General features: G+C 33.1%; 2 protein-coding genes across 9 annotated transcripts; one reads left to right on the top strand and one right to left on the bottom strand.

Moving 5' to 3' along the window:
• The first annotated feature begins 178 nt into the window (after positions 1-178).
• LOC122534389 (G patch domain-containing protein 1 homolog) lies at positions 179-15,263 on the top strand. Of its 4 annotated transcripts, XR_006307875.1 has the most exons (6): positions 179-608; positions 677-1,055; positions 1,132-1,356; positions 1,428-3,641; positions 14,514-14,602; positions 15,113-15,263. XR_006307875.1 is itself a non-coding variant. In XM_043664975.1 (5 exons), the coding sequence occupies exons 1-4, from the start codon at positions 545-547 to the stop codon at positions 3,625-3,627; spliced, it is 2,868 nt and encodes a 955-aa protein (XP_043520910.1). In that variant the 5' UTR covers positions 179-544; the 3' UTR covers positions 3,628-3,641; positions 14,514-14,799. The 4 variants fall into 4 exon arrangements, 3 of the variants coding, with proteins under 3 accessions (XP_043520910.1, XP_043520909.1, XP_043520912.1); XM_043664975.1 differs by lacking the exon at positions 15,113-15,263 and having other exon boundaries at positions 14,514-14,799; XM_043664974.1 differs by lacking the exons at positions 14,514-14,602; positions 15,113-15,263 and having other exon boundaries at positions 1,428-3,667.
• LOC122534386 (myosin-10) lies at positions 3,651-19,554 on the bottom strand. Of its 5 annotated transcripts, XM_043664956.1 has the most exons (30): positions 18,724-19,554; positions 17,281-17,458; positions 15,752-15,850; positions 15,546-15,635; positions 13,631-13,782; positions 13,445-13,533; positions 12,609-12,692; positions 12,220-12,385; positions 11,637-11,862; positions 9,505-9,658; positions 9,313-9,442; positions 8,673-8,891; positions 8,408-8,581; positions 8,119-8,279; positions 7,770-8,052; positions 7,579-7,708; positions 7,336-7,450; positions 7,112-7,234; positions 6,499-6,846; positions 6,208-6,378; positions 5,970-6,125; positions 5,796-5,903; positions 5,439-5,714; positions 5,291-5,345; positions 5,086-5,227; positions 4,917-5,028; positions 4,724-4,830; positions 4,393-4,537; positions 4,213-4,310; positions 3,651-3,972 (listed from the first exon to the last, which is right to left on the bottom strand). In XM_043664956.1, the coding sequence occupies exons 3-30, from the start codon at positions 15,847-15,849 to the stop codon at positions 3,900-3,902; spliced, it is 4,185 nt and encodes a 1,394-aa protein (XP_043520891.1). In that variant the 5' UTR covers position 15,850; positions 17,281-17,458; positions 18,724-19,554; the 3' UTR covers positions 3,651-3,899. The 5 variants fall into 5 exon arrangements, with proteins under 5 accessions (XP_043520891.1, XP_043520892.1, XP_043520890.1 ...); XM_043664957.1 differs by lacking the exon at positions 17,281-17,458; XM_043664955.1 differs by lacking the exons at positions 17,281-17,458; positions 18,724-19,554 and having other exon boundaries at positions 15,752-15,858.
• Between the last annotated feature and the right edge of the window lie 1,185 nt (positions 19,555-20,739).

The following is a 20,739-nucleotide window of genomic DNA, read 5'->3' as shown; positions in this document are numbered from 1 at the left end:
AGATTATCTGTCCCGCAAGTCGAGCCAGGAAAAGTATAATTACACCGTGTAAATAAAAATCTGTTGACAAAATACAGTCAAAATTCGTGATCGTGGAATCATAATACAGAAAGCGAAGTTTTTAAATCTTTTATTTTTTAAGAGTATCTGAGTCAAATTAAATAAATATATCATATTTTTTTAACAATGATACGAATTATTCATAAAGGCTATAGATTGTTAGTAACTAGAATACCACGTGATCAATAGTATTTATTTCCTTCGATTTGACTCGATGAACAGAGTTGAACAGAGAACAATTGTTGGTTGGTTTAACAACATACATTTTATTTTATTACAAATGTAGTTTGTTTCAAATGCATTCTTCTAAAGTAGGACATCAAGTTCATTGAGAATAAAAGGGAAGAATAGTTTTGTTATTGTTAGGTGTTATCTAACCTCAAATGTGTCGCTCGTGATAGTTAAGTAAATTACACGTATAAACGAAGAATCATTTTTCTTCTATTGTTAAATGTTAAACACTGACTGTTAGACATTTAAAAAAATGAGCGACTCCGAAGATGAAAATTATGTTACTTTTGGAGTTCCTCTTGAACCAATAGATGAAGGTAAATAAAGAAAAATATTTGAAGATATAATTGTAAAAATGATACATTTTTATTTGTACATTTTACAGATAATGTACCAAGGAAAAAACCAATGACAATTGAAGATCAATATGCGTATGATGCACAAGGTAGGCGAAGATTTCATGGTGCATTTACAGGTGGTTTCTCCGCTGGATATTTTAATACTGTTGGTACAAGAGATGGCTGGAGACCGCAACAATTTAAATCATCAAGAAGTAGTAAAGCAGAAAGTATCACTCAGCGTCCGGAAGATTTTATGGACGAAGAGGATACAAGTGAGTTTGGAATTGCACCAACTGGCATTCGGGCTAGTGAAAATTATGTAAATTCTGGTCAAAGAGGTACGAAACGTGAAAGAATTACTCGTGATAACAACAATCCTATTCCTGGTACTCCAGTTTTAAAGGAGCTTTTGAAACCTGTGAAGTATGTATTTATAAAAATTGAAATCGAATAATTTTAACTTTAGATCGGTGTTAATAATAAATGTTTAATATAATAGAGAAACAGTTGGTATTATATTATTAAAGAAAATGGGATGGAGACCAGGTCAAGGTGTAGGATCAAGACTTACAAAAAAACAGAAGGCTAAAATTAAAAAAAAAAACGAAAGAATGAAAGATATGCAGCAAGGATCTAGGAAGCTAAACTTGGAAAATAGCTCTGAGGATTCAGAGGATGACTATGAGAATGTTACATTTGCACCTGATGACTATGAACCATTTAGGTAAATTGAAAATGTTGTGTATATAATTTTGATATGCAAAGATATGTTATCTCTAATTGTTTTTTTCATAGATGCAATCCAAAAGATAATTATTTTGGCATAGGATATTGTGGTTTAGACAGAAGAACTATATTGTCTGGTCATGTAAATTTATTTGAAACTCCGGCATTTAGTATTCGGGATAAAAACAAAAAATTATCGATACATGGGCAAGCATTTGGTGTTGGAGCGTTTGAAGCTGATGATGAAGATATATATGAGAAAGAAGACATGTCGCGTTATGACTTTTCCTTAGGGCCTGAACGAAAAACCAAAACAAGGTGGTCTGAGGATAGTAGCTCGAGAAATTTAAACAACTGTTTAGAAGGTTTCGTGCTGGCAAAAAATAAATTAGAATTGAAAAAAGTCTTCCCACCTCCGGAATTGCCCAAGAATTTCGTGCCTGTGCATACAATTAGAAAAAGTAGATTTTACCCACCAATCGAAAATGTTCCTCGTAGAACGGAGAATGGAAAACGCAAAGATCTCACAGCTGCGGATAGAGCCAAAATTTTGGAAGATACATATAATACAAAAAAACCATTTGAAACGCATCCGAATTTGGTACCATCTGTGGCTTCTAATATCATCTCGAAAACGTTAAATTTACATGGGAAACAGCAAACGGAAGAAAGACAGAAAGAAGAAAATCAACGTACCAAAGCAGCTGTATCATGGATGGAAAAACTAACTGCCCAAAGTTTTGTTAAAGGAGGCACCGTTGGTTCCAGTAAAGATTCTGATGGAAATTTAAAAAAATTAGAAGAATTCAAGGATTCTTCGACGACCTCTGATAAACAAAATAAATTGCGTCAAGATAACGTTGTGAAACCATATTTTTCTGACTCTGGTAAACAAAGACGATTTGAGCAATATTTAGTCTTTGTAAAAGAGGGAGAGAAAAATAAGCTCGAAAGTATACAGCCATTGTCTATGACAGAATGGGATAGAGAACATGAACGAATTGAATTTGAGCAAGCAATCAAACTGTTTGAACAACCGACGAATGAGTATGTTGCGAATAAATTTACAAGTGCTTCTGATCCCAGTAGATCGGACGTTTTTGCACAGTCTAGTCAAGAAGATGAAATTAAACAGGCTGTAAAGATGAAAATGTTTGGGAAATTAACTCGAGAACATGTGGAATGGAAGCCAGCCAGCATAGTTTGTAAAAGGTTTAATATTCCAGAACCAAAGGTTGGTTGTGCTCAGCCAGAGATGCAAAAAAGATCGGCAAAGTTTTCGATCTTCGATTCTCTCGATTTTAATAATTCCGTGAAATTTTTGCGAGCGTCGAAGGAAATAAATGATGTTAGTACGTCATCAAATGTTAGTGAAAATACTGACAAAAATATGCTTGATAATACAGAAAAACACATTATTGACAATACGGATTCAAATGTTAAAGAGACGAGTGATGATATATTTTCCCACAATCATGAAACTATCGAACTTGTATCAGAGAAGATGAGAAATTTCGAAGTCTCTTACGAGAAAGTTTTCGGAAAGGAAGTTTCAGAAACATCCTTAAAAACAGATTCAAATAGAACAACAGATACAGAAACTATGAATCAACAGGAAAGTCAAAAAAATATCAGTTCCACAATGAAAACCTCTACGTCAAAAAGTAAATCAGAAGAAAAAAAAGATCTTTTTAAATCAATTTTCTTAAGCAGTAGCGAAGAATCCGATTCAGAGTCAAACGAAAGCTTAGACAGCGAGGCCGTAAAATCGGTTTTGATCGGTAAAGTCCCAAGTGAGGTAAATGTAAATAGAAACACCTCTCCACCACGGGGAATTTTTGCAAAAGTGGATCTGGATAGTTTAGTTAACAATACAAAAAGTAACGTGCAATTGGATGAGACAACGAGCAAAGAGAAAGATGTTGTGAACACAGTAAATTCTGAATTAGAAACTGAATCCCAACAAGATAATTCTAATTCAAATCTTTCGGAGACTCAATTGTTATCGAATATGTACGGGCCTGTTCTTCCTTCGAGATTATTAAAAACTGAAAGTAAAACCGCAGAACCGTCTAGTTCTCAAATGTTAAAGCCTGTATTTAAAAGTGTCGTAGTACCGAAACCTAAAGTGGACTCTGAAATGTGTGGTGTATGGGTGGAACGGGAAAAAGTGAAGAAGTCAAAAAAGGAGAAGAAGAAGCACAAACACAAAGAACATAAAAGTTCGAAACACAAGCGGAAATCAAAAAAAGAAAAGCGTGCTTCGTAATATAAGAGATTGGAGTAACAAGAAAATGAAGTATTTATTATACGTTCCATTTTATTTGCATCATCGTACGGTGCCTTGTATATGTTCAATGAAATATTTGAAAATGCTTGTGCAAATCCGATATTGAGATAGTTCGATATATACAAGAATATATATCCTTATATGTTTTTATTTTTACATTATTTAATGCTTAGAATTTTTTTTATCGTTGTACAATTTAACGATATTATAGTGTCGGTAATGCTATATTCTCTTTAGAATTTGTGATTGAATTATTTGTTCGAGGTTGTGGAGTTTCTCGATGCCGGCCTACTTTGACTCGTGGAATTTATCTTCTTCTCTACGCTGAAAGTGTAAGAAAAACATCATTTCGATTTTTGGAAATTTTTTAATTTTACTCTTGTAATTCATATACGAATGTATATATGTATACGTATATTTATTTAATTTATCATTCTTTTCAACGTTTTAAAAATGATACTTTTTTTCAAAGTGTTTTCAAATTCGAAAGTTTTTTTGTACAATTTCACCAACCATTGATTATATGGGTCTTTTTCAATCTTTTCGTTTTAAATAAAAACGTACCTGTTGCTTCTTGAACTTCTTTTGAACATATCTGTCAACTTTTTCTTCAGATTTTTCTTTTCAGTCTTTTCATTGATACTTGTCTCCGATCCCGATGTCTGTGACAACAATAAAGAAAATAATTTTAAACCGACTGATATAATGGATCCTTTTAAACATATGATGCCGTTATTTATATACCTGAAGAGAAAGGTCCATGGAAATATTTGGGTCATCCATGCTAGCTGATTTAGTCAATTTGGTCGTTATCTTTTTTATTATACCTTTACTGTGCTTCTTTTCTCGCTCCAACATCTCGCTCTTAGTAGAACCAGTAGAGAGGCGACTAGAAATTCAATTACAATTAATCTTATTTTTTTTCGGTCATTGAATGTTCAACTCGTGCAACTTTAATATTCAGATGTTCTACTGTATATTGCTATCGAACAAAGTTATTGTCAATAACTTTATTATTTGGTAACTCAAAATTATTATTATTATTATTATTATGTGAAAGTGATCATCAAATTACCTGTCAACACTGGAATCTCTCTGCAAACTTAGAGCTCGTCCTTCAGCATCCGAACTTTCTAATGATTGCAAACTGGACATGTTGCTATCAGTGCCCCAAATGCGTGACTGCACAATTATGAATAAATAAATAATAGTATTTTTTCTATTATACTTATTGTCAAAAGCTTAATAGTTTCACAATAATGACGTACTTCTTCATTTCGTGCTGATGTCTGTTCCAAAGATAGACTCTTTCTTTTTAAACGTGGTTTCGAACGAGATGTTGTTATACCTTTACCCGGATCACTTTCCACAGATGTTGATCTATAAAATTGAGTTCTTTAATATTAGGTTCTTTAATTGAATAAAACGAATAAATACCTCTTGCCAAGTTTTTTCAATCGTGTTGTGTTTATTTCGTCCGCTGCTTTCTTCGATTCTTTCAACTCTTTCGCCACGTCCATTAACTTTTTAACAGTGTATTCTAACTTTTCTGTTCTTTCACCAAGTTGAGAATTTGAACCTACCAATAAATTTCACATTGCCATCTGATTTCAATTAAACTATTTAATAACATTAATCATACCCCTTATGTCGCTTCTCGAATCCGACAATGGCGACGATTCTCTCGATTTTGGCCCCTATATTATAAAAATAATTTGTCACATTGATTTAGTTTATTTAATTTCCTTTTTTTTTTTTTTTTTTTTTAGTGATTTTGTAATTTAATATACTTTTAATCGTCTCGGTGGAGTCGGTGTGTAAGTATTTGCAGTGCCATTTTCTGCTATCCCGTTCAACTCGGGGAACAGTTTCATTAAGTCATTAACTTGTTGCATCAGTACATTGAGATTTCGCATTTCGATCTGCTCCTGTTTGTATTTCTTTAAAATCACATCTTTGAGTTCTTCCCTCTCCTTCTCGTGACGTTCCTTTTCGCGTCTCATTTTCTCGTTGCTAGTCCTTAATTTCGCATGAGCGTCCCTTAATTCAAGCAAATCGCATTGTAACTGTAAAAATGATTTTCAAACTGAGAGAGAGAGAGAGAGAGAGAGAATGAAAATTCGAAGTTTTATATTTCATATCTTTACCTCCAACAATTTTTTCTTGCTCTCTTCCTTCTCTTCGTCGTACACCTTTTTCAATTGGTCTTGTCGTCTCTTATTTTCCAGTCGTTCCTTGGAACGTTCTCTTTCAAGCTACAAAAACGATGCTTGTTTTAGTCTCCCTTACGCTAACGATACTAATTTTAATTTAACATGTACTTCAAATAAAGTTTGTCGCAAATCCCTCGCCAGCGTAGCAGTCTCCTGCAGTAGCCTCTGATGCTCTTCCCTCTCTTTTTGCCACGCTAACTCCATACGAACTTTCAGTCCTGGGATTTTTGTTCTGCCACTAGTGAGCACTTTCTCTTCTTCGAGCTACGCCATGCAAGATAAAAATAAACAGCGAGCAAATCTATTATATTTCGAATTATGCCAACAAACTGGTTGGACAAGATACCTCGTTAATTCGCGATTGCAATTCAGATACTTTAACGTGACTCGCCGACTTTTCAGACACCAACTCGGCTTTCAATCTAGATGTTTCTAGTCTTGTTTCAGAAAGCTCGTCTTCCAAGCTGTTGATTTGCCTTTCTAGAACCAATTTACTCGCGCCAGACACTTCCTCTTCCTACAAAAAAAAAAAAAAAAGAAATAAATGAATATTTTACATAGAATGTAAAAATTACTATCATATTAGGATGAAAACAGTTTTAGAGGAATGAATGGAATAAGATAAAAAATAACGAACCTCGTCAGACTTCCCAGAAGATGCATTCGACTGTCTGCCTTTAGCAGACTTTAACTCTGCGATAGTTTTCTGTGCACCTTCTAACATATGTTTGTACGTGTCGCGCTCGCGTTTGTACCTGGACAATTGATTTTGAATGGCTTGAATTTCATCGTTGATAGCAGCAATTCTATGCTCGTAACGCATTTTGCATTGAGCTAAATCAGCTTTCTTCGCTTTTTCCATGTTCTCAAGGGCGTTCTTCAATTTTCGTATCTCTGACTCCAGAGCCGTGGTGTCTGGCGTCAGAACTTGATGAATCTTTGACACTGCTTCGTAATCTTTCAATTTGTCAGAAAGGTCGTCATTCTGCAAAGTACGTATTTTAAAATAATACTTGTTACCAGATTAATAAATACTAATTCGTGTAATTTCGAATTTTTATAAACGCAATTAAAGAAATATAATCCTGTCAAACGTTCTACCAAGCAACTCTATTTTTTATATACCATATATCATCGCATGTTGCGTGCATTTTCTGCATTTTTGTATTTCTATAAAATTACATAAAAATTCGCAGTTTGCTCGTCACACAATTACGCCTTGAAATATATGTATAATTTAATTTTCTCACCGCTTTTCTTAAATCTTCCAATCGTGTTACTAACGTATTGTTTTCTTTTTTCAGATTGTTTATGTCATTGTTCAAATCTGTTATCAAAATTTTGTTTGGCATTTCGCTCTCCCGCAGACGATTCTGGAATTGATAATTTATTTTTTTTTATGATTGACTGATTAAAGAACACTTGAATACTGTTCAGAATAAATTTTTGAATATAATATTTAATCGATGCTCACTTCTAGAGCTGACTTTTCCGATCGCCATTCGCTTTCTTTTAGTTTCGTTGACTGTCGCATTGATTCCAATTCTTTGCGAATACCCATCAGTTCTGTACTTTGTTCTCGCAATTTACTACAAATAGGCATGATGTAAAACTAATTTAAAGTATTTAAACATATTTAAACTACACTGTTTCATTTAAAGTATTTAAAAATATTTAAACTACACTGTTTCATTGTAATGAAGCACACCAGTATTACCTATTGAGAATTTCGTTATCCGATTCATATTGCTTTCTTAAATTTGTCAATTCCTTGAACTTCTCGTTTAAATTGTCGTACTCTATCTGCCCTTTCTTCAGTTCGTTTTCCAAATCTGAAATGTAAGACACTGTTATTTTACGTAAGCTTCCCTGACATTTTTCACACTACCATAGTAAAGTGCAACTTACTTAAAATCTTTTCATTGTACGTGTGTCTCATTTCATTCATGCGTTTTGTATTCATTCCTGTTTTCTCCAACGTGCTAATCTTCTTTTTTAGGGTTGCAAGTTCACTCTCCTTCGATTCTTTTTCCTGATCGATCTGTGACAATAATTTTTCCCTTTCTTTCTTCAATTCCGCGACCTCCGAGGTCAGGTCATTTATTTTCGTGGAATTGGACGTTTTTGTATTCTCCAATTCCTTCTTCAAGCGTTTTAATTCACTGTCAAGCTTAGTCTTTGTTTGTTCAACCTGCATTACGTCAACGTTTGTATCAATGGTGTCTTAATCGTGTCTTAAATGCAAAAGGATAGCTACCGATGTCATTGATTGTTTCATTTTTGATTCTCGTTCCGTATACGCTGACAAGTCATCCTGCAGCTTCTTGGACTTATCTCGTTCCTGAAGCAATTCTTTCTTCAAATCGCTTATCGTTTTCTCCAACTTTACACCATCGTTTTCCAACGTCTTTGCTGTTTCTACGTAGTAGAAACAAAATAGAAAGGGAAAAGATCAATTAAGAAATTAATTATTGTCTGTAAAGAAAAAAATTCACTATCTTTCGAATTGAAAGAAAAGTTTTTTTTTTTTATAACAATTTCGTTACCCAGATCCTTCTTCAGTTGTACAGTCTCATTGTACACTTTGAGTTTCTCCGCGGATAGAGAGAGGAGCTTCGACTTCAACTTGTCTTTCTCCTCAAGCAGTGCTGTTTTCTCCTGATCCCATGCTTTCCTTTCGTTTTCTCTCAATGTCACTACCTCCTCCAGTTTCTTTTTCACTGAAGCATTTCATATCGGAATAGATCTATTATGACTTGCCTATCGCGTAAAAGCTTGTTGAAAAAAAAAAAAAAAATATAAAATGCTCACTGTTCTGCAAGTCTGTACTTTTTTCTTCTATCTTAACATTCGATTTCTTTTTCTCTTTCTCATCCGATAATTCTTTCATAACAGAATCGAGCTTCTCCTTAAGTAATTCGTGCTCCTTTGAAAGTTTGTCGTATTTCGCGTGGTTGTCCTTGAGTTTCATATCCTGGATGTTTACATCTTTCCCGTCAGAGATATTCGTGAAGACAATCATCATATCTCCTAAAGAATGCATTCTGTTTATTTAATTTTGCAATTTTGTAATCAAAAATCTTTCTCCATTTATTTATGTTCTACATTATTACATAGATGCTGAAGCTTTTAATATAGTATTAGTACTACTGTATAGTAGTATATAGTATATATACTGTATAATAGTATATACTGTACAGTTTAATATAGTATATACAGTAGTTAGTACTATAACATACAGTAGTACTTTAATATAGTATATACAGTAGTAGTAATACAGTAGTACTATAGTTTAATATAGTACTACTAGCTTTTAATATAGTATTAGTACTATAATAGTATAATAGTACATAGTACTAGTACAATAATAATTTAATATAATATTACGTGAATTAATACTTAATATCTTCGTAAAATTTCAATAACAAAGAAGTGATACCATATGACGAACCTATTTCTTTTTCCATCTCCTCCACCATCTTTTTCAACTGTACTTTAGTCGTAAATTCAGTTGCCTTTTTCAGAGGCCTGTTTTGAAACTCCCCTTTAATCTTTTGCAACGTTTCCTCGACCTTCTTCGTCTGAAACAAAATACACCTGTTATTCCCATTACCTTTGCTTCGAGTTTTACAAGGGAACTTGCCTCGTCATATTTTTTCTCCAAATTAGTCTTCTCAGTTTCTAGCTCCTCCACCTTCCGCTCGACTTTCCGCAGCTTAAACGACAGGATTCGACAATTCTTATTCGACTGTTCCAAACTTTTTCGCAAACGAACGTGCTCGTCCGCTTGCTCATCCCTTAACAAACAGGAAACGTTCTTTTAAAGTCTCTCTCTCTGCGATGAAATTTCTATCTGAAGATTGTGGTACATTGGAACTGGATAAAGTTGATTCAGTTGTAAGGAAGTTTATCAATTTTAATTGATTGATTATTTCAAAGAATATTTAATTATTTATTCAGTGATGTTACAATTTACATAACTTTTTGCGCTCTTTCATAGATTATCCAGTTCCACGAGATTCGGTCGTAATGTCATAATTACCTGAGTTAATTGGTCACGTACACATTTAATCAAACGGAAGCCGAAATGCCATTCAGGACGGGCGAAAGCAGGAGGAAGCGTTCACGCGATAAATATCGAGAGATCGAAAGGGTTCGACGACAGTATAACATTCCACATACTGCTCTCTATAATAATTAAACACGCCATTTCGTTTTTACGCTTTATGTCGTTCCTCTGATTTAAGATTGAATACTTGCGACTTGCGTTTGAAAAATCTCCCTTCGATCGCAAGGAATAGAAGGAGAGAAGAAATAAATTTTTGGACAATGGCGACTTTGTTTTGCCAAGCAATGAAATGTCCACGTTCGATCCAGCTTTCGGCAAACGACATATACGTGTTCACGTGTTGGAATCTTCCATCCAGATCGACGTCCTGCAACAATTCAGACAGCTCATTTTGCTAAACATTTTTTCCCTCTTCGTAGACACTACGTGGCAGAGGCGACAATTTTAATTAATTTCTTCCTTTCGTTTTTTCTTCTTCTTTTTTTTTCTATATGTTTTGCTTAAGTATCTCTCCTGAGTGTGAAAAAAATTCGATTTACTTCTCTGAGCATTTCATTCGACGTTTTATCTTGTTGATGACTCATCTTTTTTGAGATATTATTTATAAGAGTTGGATTTCTACAGTTTCTTTGTTCTAGCTGCTTCTGGTTCCCGTCGCAGTAAGTGGAAATCCACTGTTTTCGAGCCCCTTCAAGACGCATTCGTATCTGAACACGATTTCGTGCCTCTTCTCTGTTTCTTTTCCTTTTTTCTTTCTTTCTAATGAGATAACGATAATATTGCACGGAAATATCTGACGTTCAATCGTATCAATGTTTCGCGTTTATTAATACAAAAACAGACATATATGTTATTGATAAACACAGATAAAAATAAATCACAGGGGAGCGAGTTGTGGTTCGCTGTTTGTGATCAATCAACTTCAAAACTGGTTGGTTAATTAATTTGAGTTCAAACAAATCAGTTAGTAAAATGCGTTGGAGTTTTTCCTTTCCGTTGGAGTTTTCTGTGACGGTTACACTGTCCGGCAAATATCAACTCTTTTCTATAATAGATTTCCAATAGATTTTTGCCCCCTAATTACGAATTCGAAGTCCAGGCTTTAATTTTTGAAAAATTAAATTCTGAAAAGCAGAATAAATTTTCAGCTCTGAGCTTGGAAATGTACAATACTTAGTCAAGCATTTTTAGGTAATCGTTAAAATCTCGATTTTATGACAATCACGTTCCGGATATTTTTCAACCGAGTTCAAAGAGCAAAGATTTGCGATGTTTGCAATGTTTCAAAATTGAATTTATCGAAAATTAAAGGTGAACCGAATCTATCAAATCAAATTAATCAGAAATGATTATTTTCGCCGTAAGAAAAAATTTTCCGTGACGGGCAGTATCATTTTACGTTTCAAATATTAATTACGTTTCGCAATTTGATATTTTCTTTTTCAACTTTCAAGTTACGAATTGAACTGCGGTACATGTGAAATTACAGGGTGTTAAATCGAATTTTTTTTACTTGAAAATTTCTCTTCAAAGCTTGCGGAATTCTTTCCTCGAAGGCGACATGTCATAAAAATACGTTCCTCAGGCTTAAAATATGATAAAAAGAGAATTATTATACGAACTGAAAAGATAGCCACAAGTTGAAAACATGCACGTAAGAAAAAGTATACATATATTGAAAATTAGGGAACCTAATTTAGCCTTACCTAAAAGTATCTTGCAGTTCGTATATCTCCTCCTCCAGTTGTCGGATTTCTTTCTTCATGTCTTCGTTCTCATCCATCAAGTTCTCGCACAAGTTCTCCGCCGCCTTCAATTTCGAGCGTAGCTCGTCCTTTTCCCGATCTCGTTCTCCTCTGATTATTTTTGAGTTCACTTCTTTCTCCAACTCTCTGATCTTGGTCAATAAACTGTTCTTTTCTTGCACGAGCGCTGAATATAATCGACGCCATTATTTTTCAACTAATTTGATTATCCATCAATTCGAATAGTGATAATCTACTGTTTATGAAAAAAGAAAAATATACCCCGAAAAGCGCTAGTTCTCGATCGACGTGAAATTTTGAATATTTTTTAACAATTTTAGCTTCGATTTAGTATTCTTTTGCATTGCTCAATAAAAGAAGATTGCGATTGCGTTGTATATATTTTTGCCCCCTCAAAATTTTCACGTCGATCAGGAATTGGTACTTTCCCAAAACTACTGAAGCTCTGCGAAATTTTCTTGACATTCCTCGAATCTCTTTGGAAATTTTCATGTTTGTCACTCGTGTCTTTAGAGCCTGATACCTTCGTTTTTCTTCTGTAGCTTTTGTATTTCATTCGGCGAAGCCTTGCTCGATATGGTTTCCATGGTTGACAACCGCCTCATTAAGATCTCGCTCTTCTCCTTCTCCACTCTCTCGCATCGTGCTTGTAATTCTCTCACTTGTAGCCTTAACTGCTCGACCTCGGTCTAACAAGGTGAAAAAGAATTATATCGTTAGTCTTTCAATGGATTCCATTAATTCTTGATTAATTGTTCTGTTGATAATTATGCAGTTATCTAGAGCACTAGGATTATCATTGCTACAAGCGTGCCTACAAGTTGAAACAATTAGTAAGATTCACACGGGAACGAACGGGTCGATGGGGAGAAAAGATTGGAGACAGAATGAAGAATGCTGTGGTCTGATTACTTTTTCCGTCCATTCCTCGCTTTTTATTCGCCGTTCCCCATTCTTTTCGCTGCTTTTCGAACAGCCGACCTTCGACTTCTTCACCTGGATAGAAAAAGCAATGTACAACCAGACACAAATATACGTACTTCTTTTTTTTATCTTCGGGCATTTACAGGCAAATACATTCATAATTATAATAACACTGGATATGAACATGTATGAGATAGTTATTAAATTTACCGAGGCAAAGTTCGAGTTTGCTGTCAGAAATATTGAATGTGGTGTGATGAATAATTCCAAACAATTCGAATACAATTAAAAATTATTCTTGTGGAAAGAATCTAGAATTTATTGCTTGTACATCATCAGTTTGCTGGAGATCAATTGCATGATTAACAGAAGCAAATTTTTCAAAGGTTTCAAATTGAAAAAAATATCATTTCAATGGGAAATTTCTTCCTTTCGTAATTCAATCAATCTTCTCTGACTTTTTAGGATATGTATACATATCGTTAGGATATATTACGTATATTGTTGAAACGTAACTTTAGAAATATTTCATTTATATACACTACAGATGTGTTAAAAGTATAAAATATTTCAGACGTGTCACCTATCTATCTAGCAAATCGATGACATACACGTAGTAAATAACCAATATAACATGGAACGGTAATTTCAAGCTAATGCAAATGCTTAAACATAGACATTCAAGTAAATTCATGTATACATATATTAACAAATATCTCAGTTATAAAATAGGAGTTACAACATTGCGACAAGCAACAGTTAAAATTCTCATATCTCTCACGACGATCTTTGGTTTCGTTTTTCTTTTCTTTTTTTCTTTTTACCTGGATTATAAACTCGACATCATTCTCCGAAGCGCTCTCGTTGCTGTTATCAATGACTTCTTTGATCTGTAACTTCGTTGGCCTCCTATCTGCGAGTAAAGGAATGAATTCGACAACAAAGGAAAAATACGCTTATCGACGATCATAATGGAAAGTGACATTCTTTCTTTTCGTAATGCACCTTACCTTCCAATCTCTCTTCTTCGTTGTCGATAGCGGAGAGATCCATGAGCGAAGTCCAACCAGTCGCCGCGTACGACGACTCGGAACTTCCTCTAAAATCATCCTTTGCCAAGTTCGTTGCCGAGGACCAACCACGCTTCCCATTTTCGGCAGATCTATAAATTGGGAACTGTTTTAAAAAGTTATCCTTCGACTTTAGTAATACATTGGAATACAAAGGATTATATATTTTGTATATATTAATTAATATAAAGGATTATAAGTCATAGGTTCTCGGATTCTCTCGGGATAGCTCGCAGCTCAATTTTTTTAAATTCTGTCATCAAAAGTTAGTCAGTCACTGTAGTTTCGAATCTTTCCCTGTTAAATTGAGTTTCCTTTGGCACGAGACGTTAATTTCTCGACTTCTGATAAAAGATACTAGTGTGTCTGAGGATTCTTTGGTTTGGTTATCGAAGCTCTACAATTTTAAAATAATACCATGTGATATAATATAGTTAAATTTTATACTGGCCACGGCTCGAATTCTACTGCGTACTCATTCACTGGTGGATTCAATTGTTGTTACAGATGGACAACAACGTTTCCATTAGTGCATTGCACGAAATGCGAAAAATGTTAGAAAACGAAAAGAATTTGTCTTTTATTTAATTAAAAAGATTTGTCTCCTAGAGATCTAAAATTGAAATCTAAAATAATATAATTTATAATAATATAATTGAAATCTAAAATAATATAGTCTGTAATAATATAATTGAAATCTCAAAATAATATTTAGAAAAAGGAATTGCACAACGTAAGAGATAAACCGACTTGAACGTATTTTGATTGTTAATGACTCGCTTATATCGCGGTTGTTTAAGATATGACTAATTTGTGATTCTAGGTTAACAAATGCAGAATGAACTCGAAGCTCAAAGTTAGACAGTGACCTTTGTATCCTTCGAATTCCGAAAATGTTCAATCATGATTACGGTGAGTAATTTCAATGATCACGATTGCTTTTCGTTTCATTTCTTTCCTTTTTATACATTGCACTCTGTACATTACATATACGTATGTGTATATATTTTATAATGTTATGTAATTTCATTTGTTTCTTGTGTCAATTTGACATATTTCTCTTACAAGATGTCACATTGTAGAAGTATCTTTAATATATATATATGTACTGTACATAGATACTCAATATTTTTTAATATATAACATACAATATATATCTTCGAAATTTTCGACAATAAAATATAATAAATGTTGTCGGTGTTGCAAATAATATCTATTCGTTTTCAAATCCCTCGACAGGCAATTACCTTCAAATTATTTAATTAGATATTTAATTATCTTATTATTATTTATATTATTTCTTTTTCTTCTAATTATTATTACGTTACATCACATATTATTATTATTATTATAATACAATATAATGCACCACTTTCTCGAAGATGCGTATAGGGTACTTATAGTTTTGAAACATAATTGTAGCAAGTCCGAAGCAAATGATCACGACGTTAGATGAAATTACGATAATAAAAGTAATTTATACGTGAAAGTATAATAATACTTTACATACATAAATATCCTTGCGAATCTTACACGTGACTGAATATTTATCATCGAGAAAAAAAGTTTGCAATTATTAATTTAACATTATTTAATAGTTTATTTATTGTATCAATTTGCTCGAGAAGACTTAAATTGTCTCTATTTATTTTAATTACAATAAACATGTATAAATATATCCTGTAGTTTCACGTGTAAAATGCAATAACGTAGTTAAAAAAATTTATACATATTTAATGCGATTTGTCTTAGTATATTTCCTTTGCAAAAATAAAAACGTGAATATTTTCTTTGCATAAGTTATTCGCAGTTTTGCATACGTTTATCATGAATGCATAAAAACTCGCTTACTTACCGGCCTGAAGATTGGTCGTACGATAAACTTGGAGACGATGATGCGATATCCCTCAAACTATCTTTCTTCCCTCCGTGTTCCTTGTAATCTCTAAACACGTTTTTTTTTTCCCCCTTTAGTTTTACTATTATTCCTCCTTGTTACTCTTTTTATTAGTTTATGCTCTTATCTCTATCTGTTTCTACACAATATAATAAAAATAATACCTGAAGCATCTTTTGCAACGGGTCGGCCATCGCACTTGCGGATGGAAACCAAGGGGACAGAGAGGATCTCCTTTCTTCGAGGAATACATGTGGTGCATTCTACGCATGAAAATAAGATATATGCAAACGTAATGGAACACATCCTCTTTCGAACGTGTCGTTAAATGCAGCAGTTTCCTGTTATACACGTATAAATATTGCGGATGCTTTCGCGTGTCATACTTCGCTGAATACGTTAAGTATTGCGCGTATCACGTGCAACATGTGAATTAAATTGACGTTTGGCAACGGTGGTCAGTTCATATGTTGCAAGGTCTTCACTTATGATAGGTGCATGCTCGTAAAAAATGGTCGTTCGATGAAACAAAACTACTTCCGTTCATCCAGGAAGGACGTCATAGTTAGTAGTATTATGGCGTTAGAAACGATTCGAATCTTTTTTAATTTGACATTTTGAAATTTTTTTTAAGGTGTTTAACCTTATTTAACCTTGATTTAATTTCAAAAATCAACACCAATTTGGTATTTAACCAATAGGTGTTGATTTTTGAAATTTGGCGCAACGATTGCAAAAAGTGTCCATCAGATTTGTTATTATTTATGAATTAATTGGTACCAAATATCATTAGTTATATCATTTAGCAGTATCATAGACTATAAAAATTAAATGCAAAAGTTTGTTTAAAAATGTGTAATTATATGTAAATGCTCTTTGCAATCATTGTAAATCTGTCTTTAAAGTTTTGTTAAATCTTGAAGTTTGTTAACTCTTGAAACTAGGATCCAAAGTTTGATAAGATTATTATTATAAGATTGCACGTACAACGTATATGCTATACCACAATTTTCCAATGGACTCTAATGTTGTCTGACAAAGGAATATTTCGAACAAAATTTGATCTATTGTTTTTTTCAAGTTTGAAATCTTCCTTTCTTCCATCATAAAACTTAAGGTATGATTTTCCTTGGCCGATTTAATCAACTTTGAATGAAAAGTGTACCACGGCGTCGGCATTTGAACAAGTATACTGCATATTTGGAGGAAGTTGCACAATTAGATTTGCATCTCATGCATATATATATATATATATGTTCAGTGTGTGTTTAGTGAGTGTATGCGAGTACGAGCGTGTTAAAATTTCACTTGTGCGTCCATTTCTGCTCTCCGCTGTATAACACAATATTCGTACGCGCGAAATAAAAGTTTAAAATAAAAAGTTTCCAAAGTGCATCACCATCAATCACAGCAGTTCATTATAAATTACGTACGAAACAACCGATGGATCTGAACTTTGATAGCATGCTTCTTATAAATAGATACAAATTATTAGTTTCAGCATAACGTATGACACATATATATATATATATATATATATATATATATATATATATATATACGTAAAAAAATGTGTAAGAAGAATTTGTTTTCCATTCACACAAAATGACGATCATAGTTAATGTAAGTATGAGACAGCGGCTCAGAACGACAAAATAACACGACGCGTGCATCCTGATAAAATGCATCATACCACCGTAAACGAGCGAAAACTAGAGAAAATTGGTAATCAAAAATGATTTCCGGCAGAGGCATATCTCGTATGCGAGCGTCACATGGGTCGCAAGATACGTCCCGGCGTGTGTTTCAAGATTCTAACGTGTAAACAGCTTGTTCAATGGACAATCGATACTGACGGGAGTAGAGTTTACCTAAAAAATGAAACCTTGAATTAATAAGGCTGAAACCTTATAATAAAGGAATTGAGATGTTTCGCAAGCGGAGAAGACGAGACTCGACTCGGGGCGAGGCGAGGCGAGGCTTGGCTTTCGACGGATCGTGAAATACTTGGCAAAGTATAAATGAAATTCAGCTCGGAACACGGCTTTATAGATAGTTATAACTGTGTGTTTCGGAAACCTTGATGGGAACAGATACATGCCTGTGTATCGATGTGACTCTAAATCGTTATCCATCGATGGCAATATTTTCAGATTATCAGAATCTGAAGTTTGTTGAGAAAAAAACTAGAAACTAGTTCTTTTCTTCGTTCATCAATTATACGTGTATTTCAATGTGTTTCAAAAATAAAAAAAAAAAAAAAAAAATCGCGAGGTGAGCGCACACTTACAGAATGTAGGTACATACGTGATGTAAAGAAAATTCTGAGAAAATTATTTACTATATACTTCAATAGAGTTTACATTTCTAATTAAATACACGACTCAAGCAGAAAGAGGATAAGATTTGCATAATATTCTTTTTGCAACGAGATGTTAAGTAGTATTTCGTAGAAGCCATTCGAAGAAGGTTCGAAAGAAGAAATTCATCGTTATAGAGAAACAAGAAACTATCAGAAATATTTCATTTTCTGAGTCTTTCAAGTACTTCTATTTTCTAGACGAATGTGTTTAATAAACAATGAAAAAGTTATCAAAACAGATAACATAATGAAAAACAAGCTTCAACTTGTTCAACTGAAATGAAAATATATTACGAGCGTATCTTTTCTTTATCACGTATCTAACTGATCTTTAGATCATAAACAAATTTTTTCAAAATCACTGATTTAAAATAATTCGATTATTGATAATAATCGCGTATAAATTTCCTTCGATTTGAATGTGAATTCCAGTGAATTTGAATTCATAAAAAATTAATTTGACTAAATCTTCGTAATATAATCGTTGCATTATAACGTCAGACTACAACGTTTCTGACCCCAACGACCTAACTTTCTCCCAGAAACGTGTCGCTTTTAAGTTCCACGTTGGAACTCGCCAACTGCGTTTTAACGCGCAAGAAACGATTGTTTTTTCCTCGCAAATGTGTAAAGGCATATCCAGCCATTCTGAGTCATAATTGGTAAAAAAATTTCGCCTCTCCGACGGTGACGATCGAGCACACGTGAAAACGAACATTTTTTTTTTCGAACTTGGCTCGATCTTACGCAATTCCATATCGATCGCGTACTTACTTGATCGACGTTCACCCAAATACAGCCAGCGGGTGCGATTAAATTTGTCGCAGGCGTCGTTAAGAATACTCGAGCCCTCTGTTCACGAGCGCACCTTCCATTTCGAGGATACGACATAAGGGAAATCCCTTCTAGTTCTCTAGACGAACGAAATCGGCCAGCAGCAGCGCATAATACGTGAAGTAATCTCGACGTCTAATCTTATCACTAGGCGTAACGAATGCACTTGTTCAAAGTGTCTCTTAAATTTCGCGGTACGTTTTACATGTTTCGATTGTTCTTCACTTGCACACTTATTTTTTTTTTTTCCTTCTTTCTTCTTCCCCTCTATCTCTCTCTCTTTCTCTCTAAATAAGTACTTGCAACGATCACAGACGTCGACAGACGTCACTAATACCGCTGATACGGTGCTGCTATTACGGGGGTTAGGCCCTAACTCGCCTCAGACCCGCACGTATATGATCTGGACCGATGCCAAAATGTATATTTATCTCTAGCTATAAATATAGTGCGCTCTACAGGTATTTCGTGCACACGTACGCGTGCACGCAGGGCTGAAGATACGTAAGTGCGACATCACTAAGAGTGATGTCGCATCTGACCAGTAAACAAAAAAAGATTCCTATAAACCGGGTTTTCTTGCACAATTATAAACTAGCAACTTTACAAACTTTTTCACAAGAGTTACAAACTCGTAGTCATTTATTTCTTTTAAAGATTCTGATGAGTTATAGCTTTAAAAATCAATTATACATGACAGTACATGCATTATTAATACGATGTATTTTAATATTTCATTACGTTTAAATGTTGTTGACACGTTAATGGAAAAATATTGTGATAAAATAATTTTAACAATTGCAATCTTGGTATAAATTTTAACAATTGCAATCTTGGTATAAATTTTAACAATTGCAATCTTGGTATAAATTTTAACAATTGCAATCTACGATATTTTCGTAGTTGATAAGCAAACCGATAATACTGTAAAAATTGTAAAAAAGATGTTAGATGTTTAAATTATGTTAAATTATGCATGGTGGATTATACTTTCAAATGTTTTCATTTATTATTCTTTTTATGAATATAAATTTGAATTGCTTATAATAGTATAAGTGATTTTTCATTTAAAAACTGATTACATCAGCATACATGATATCTCGCATGTGATATGAAGAGTTAATATTCCACATTTGTGAGGATAATAACTTTCATTACTTTTCAATAGCAAACCGGTTTCGCGTAAAATGGGATAAACAAGTTTAGAAACGAAGAAGAAATTATTATCGCAATTCATGGAGTTAATGAACTAGAATATCATTTTAATAAAATATATTATAATTTATTGATTCAATATATTTTATAATAAAAAAAGTAAATGTCATTGATAAAATTCAAAACCCTGCACCCCCACAAAATTCTCTCATAAATTCTTTCATTTTATATATTTTTCATTATATTTTGTTCCTGAATTTATGTTATTATTTGTAATAATGTTTTCTATCATTTATAATAAATAGTATAAAAATAGCAATAGTATAAAAATTTTCTATCAATTTATATAACAATAGAAACATATAACGTTTTTTTTTTTTTTTTTTTAAAAAAAAAAAAGAATACAAAATATAATAATATGTATGTAATAATTAACATCTACTTGTACACAACAAATTTGGAATAAAACTGCTAATTTGGCTTAGGATCAATATAATTATTCCTGAGAAATAATCGTGAATTATTTTGGACTATAAATTGAATTAAAAGCTTGATAAGGTAGATAAAAAATATTTCGTACTTAGTATCGAGTAAAAAAGTTATTGATTGTTGTTATTTTTTTGTGATTTATTTATTCACTTTTTCTTATTAAATATAATTTTTTTAAAATGAGATAACATTTATAAAAATAGAATTTTAAAACGAAATAGTAGCTATTGATATATCTCATATAAAAATTTTTTCTTTTTATCATGTAATAACGATATTATCTTTTAAGTTATTCAATTTTGTGTATATGTA

Source organism: Frieseomelitta varia, unplaced genomic scaffold (genome assembly GCF_011392965.1).
Source record: "Frieseomelitta varia isolate USP_RPSP 00005682 unplaced genomic scaffold, Fvar_1.2 scaffold_591, whole genome shotgun sequence".
Classification (NCBI taxonomy): Eukaryota; Metazoa; Arthropoda; class Insecta; order Hymenoptera; family Apidae; genus Frieseomelitta; species Frieseomelitta varia.
The sequence above is the reverse complement of the archived record's forward strand: the minus strand, read 5'-3'. Positions and strand labels throughout refer to the sequence as shown.

Coding starts and splice junctions, on each gene's coding strand:
- LOC122534389 (XM_043664975.1), top strand. CDS start 545: ATGAGCGACTCCGAAGATGAAAATTATGTTACTTTTGGAGTTCCTCTT. Junction 609..676: donor TCTTGAACCAATAGATGAAG/GTAAATAAAGAA, acceptor TACATTTTACAG/ATAATGTACCAAGGAAAAAA. Junction 1,056..1,131: donor GAGCTTTTGAAACCTGTGAA/GTATGTATTTAT, acceptor TTAATATAATAG/AGAAACAGTTGGTATTATAT.
- LOC122534386 (XM_043664955.1), bottom strand. CDS start 15,858: ATGCGTAGAATGCACCACATGTATTCCTCGAAGAAAGGAGATCCTCTC. Junction 12,693..13,444: donor ATGTCGAGTTTATAATCCAG/GTAAAAAGAAAA, acceptor TTTTCTATCCAG/GTGAAGAAGTCGAAGGTCGG. Junction 8,280..8,407: donor ACAACTGAAGAAGGATCTGG/GTAACGAAATTG, acceptor TCTACTACGTAG/AAACAGCAAAGACGTTGGAA.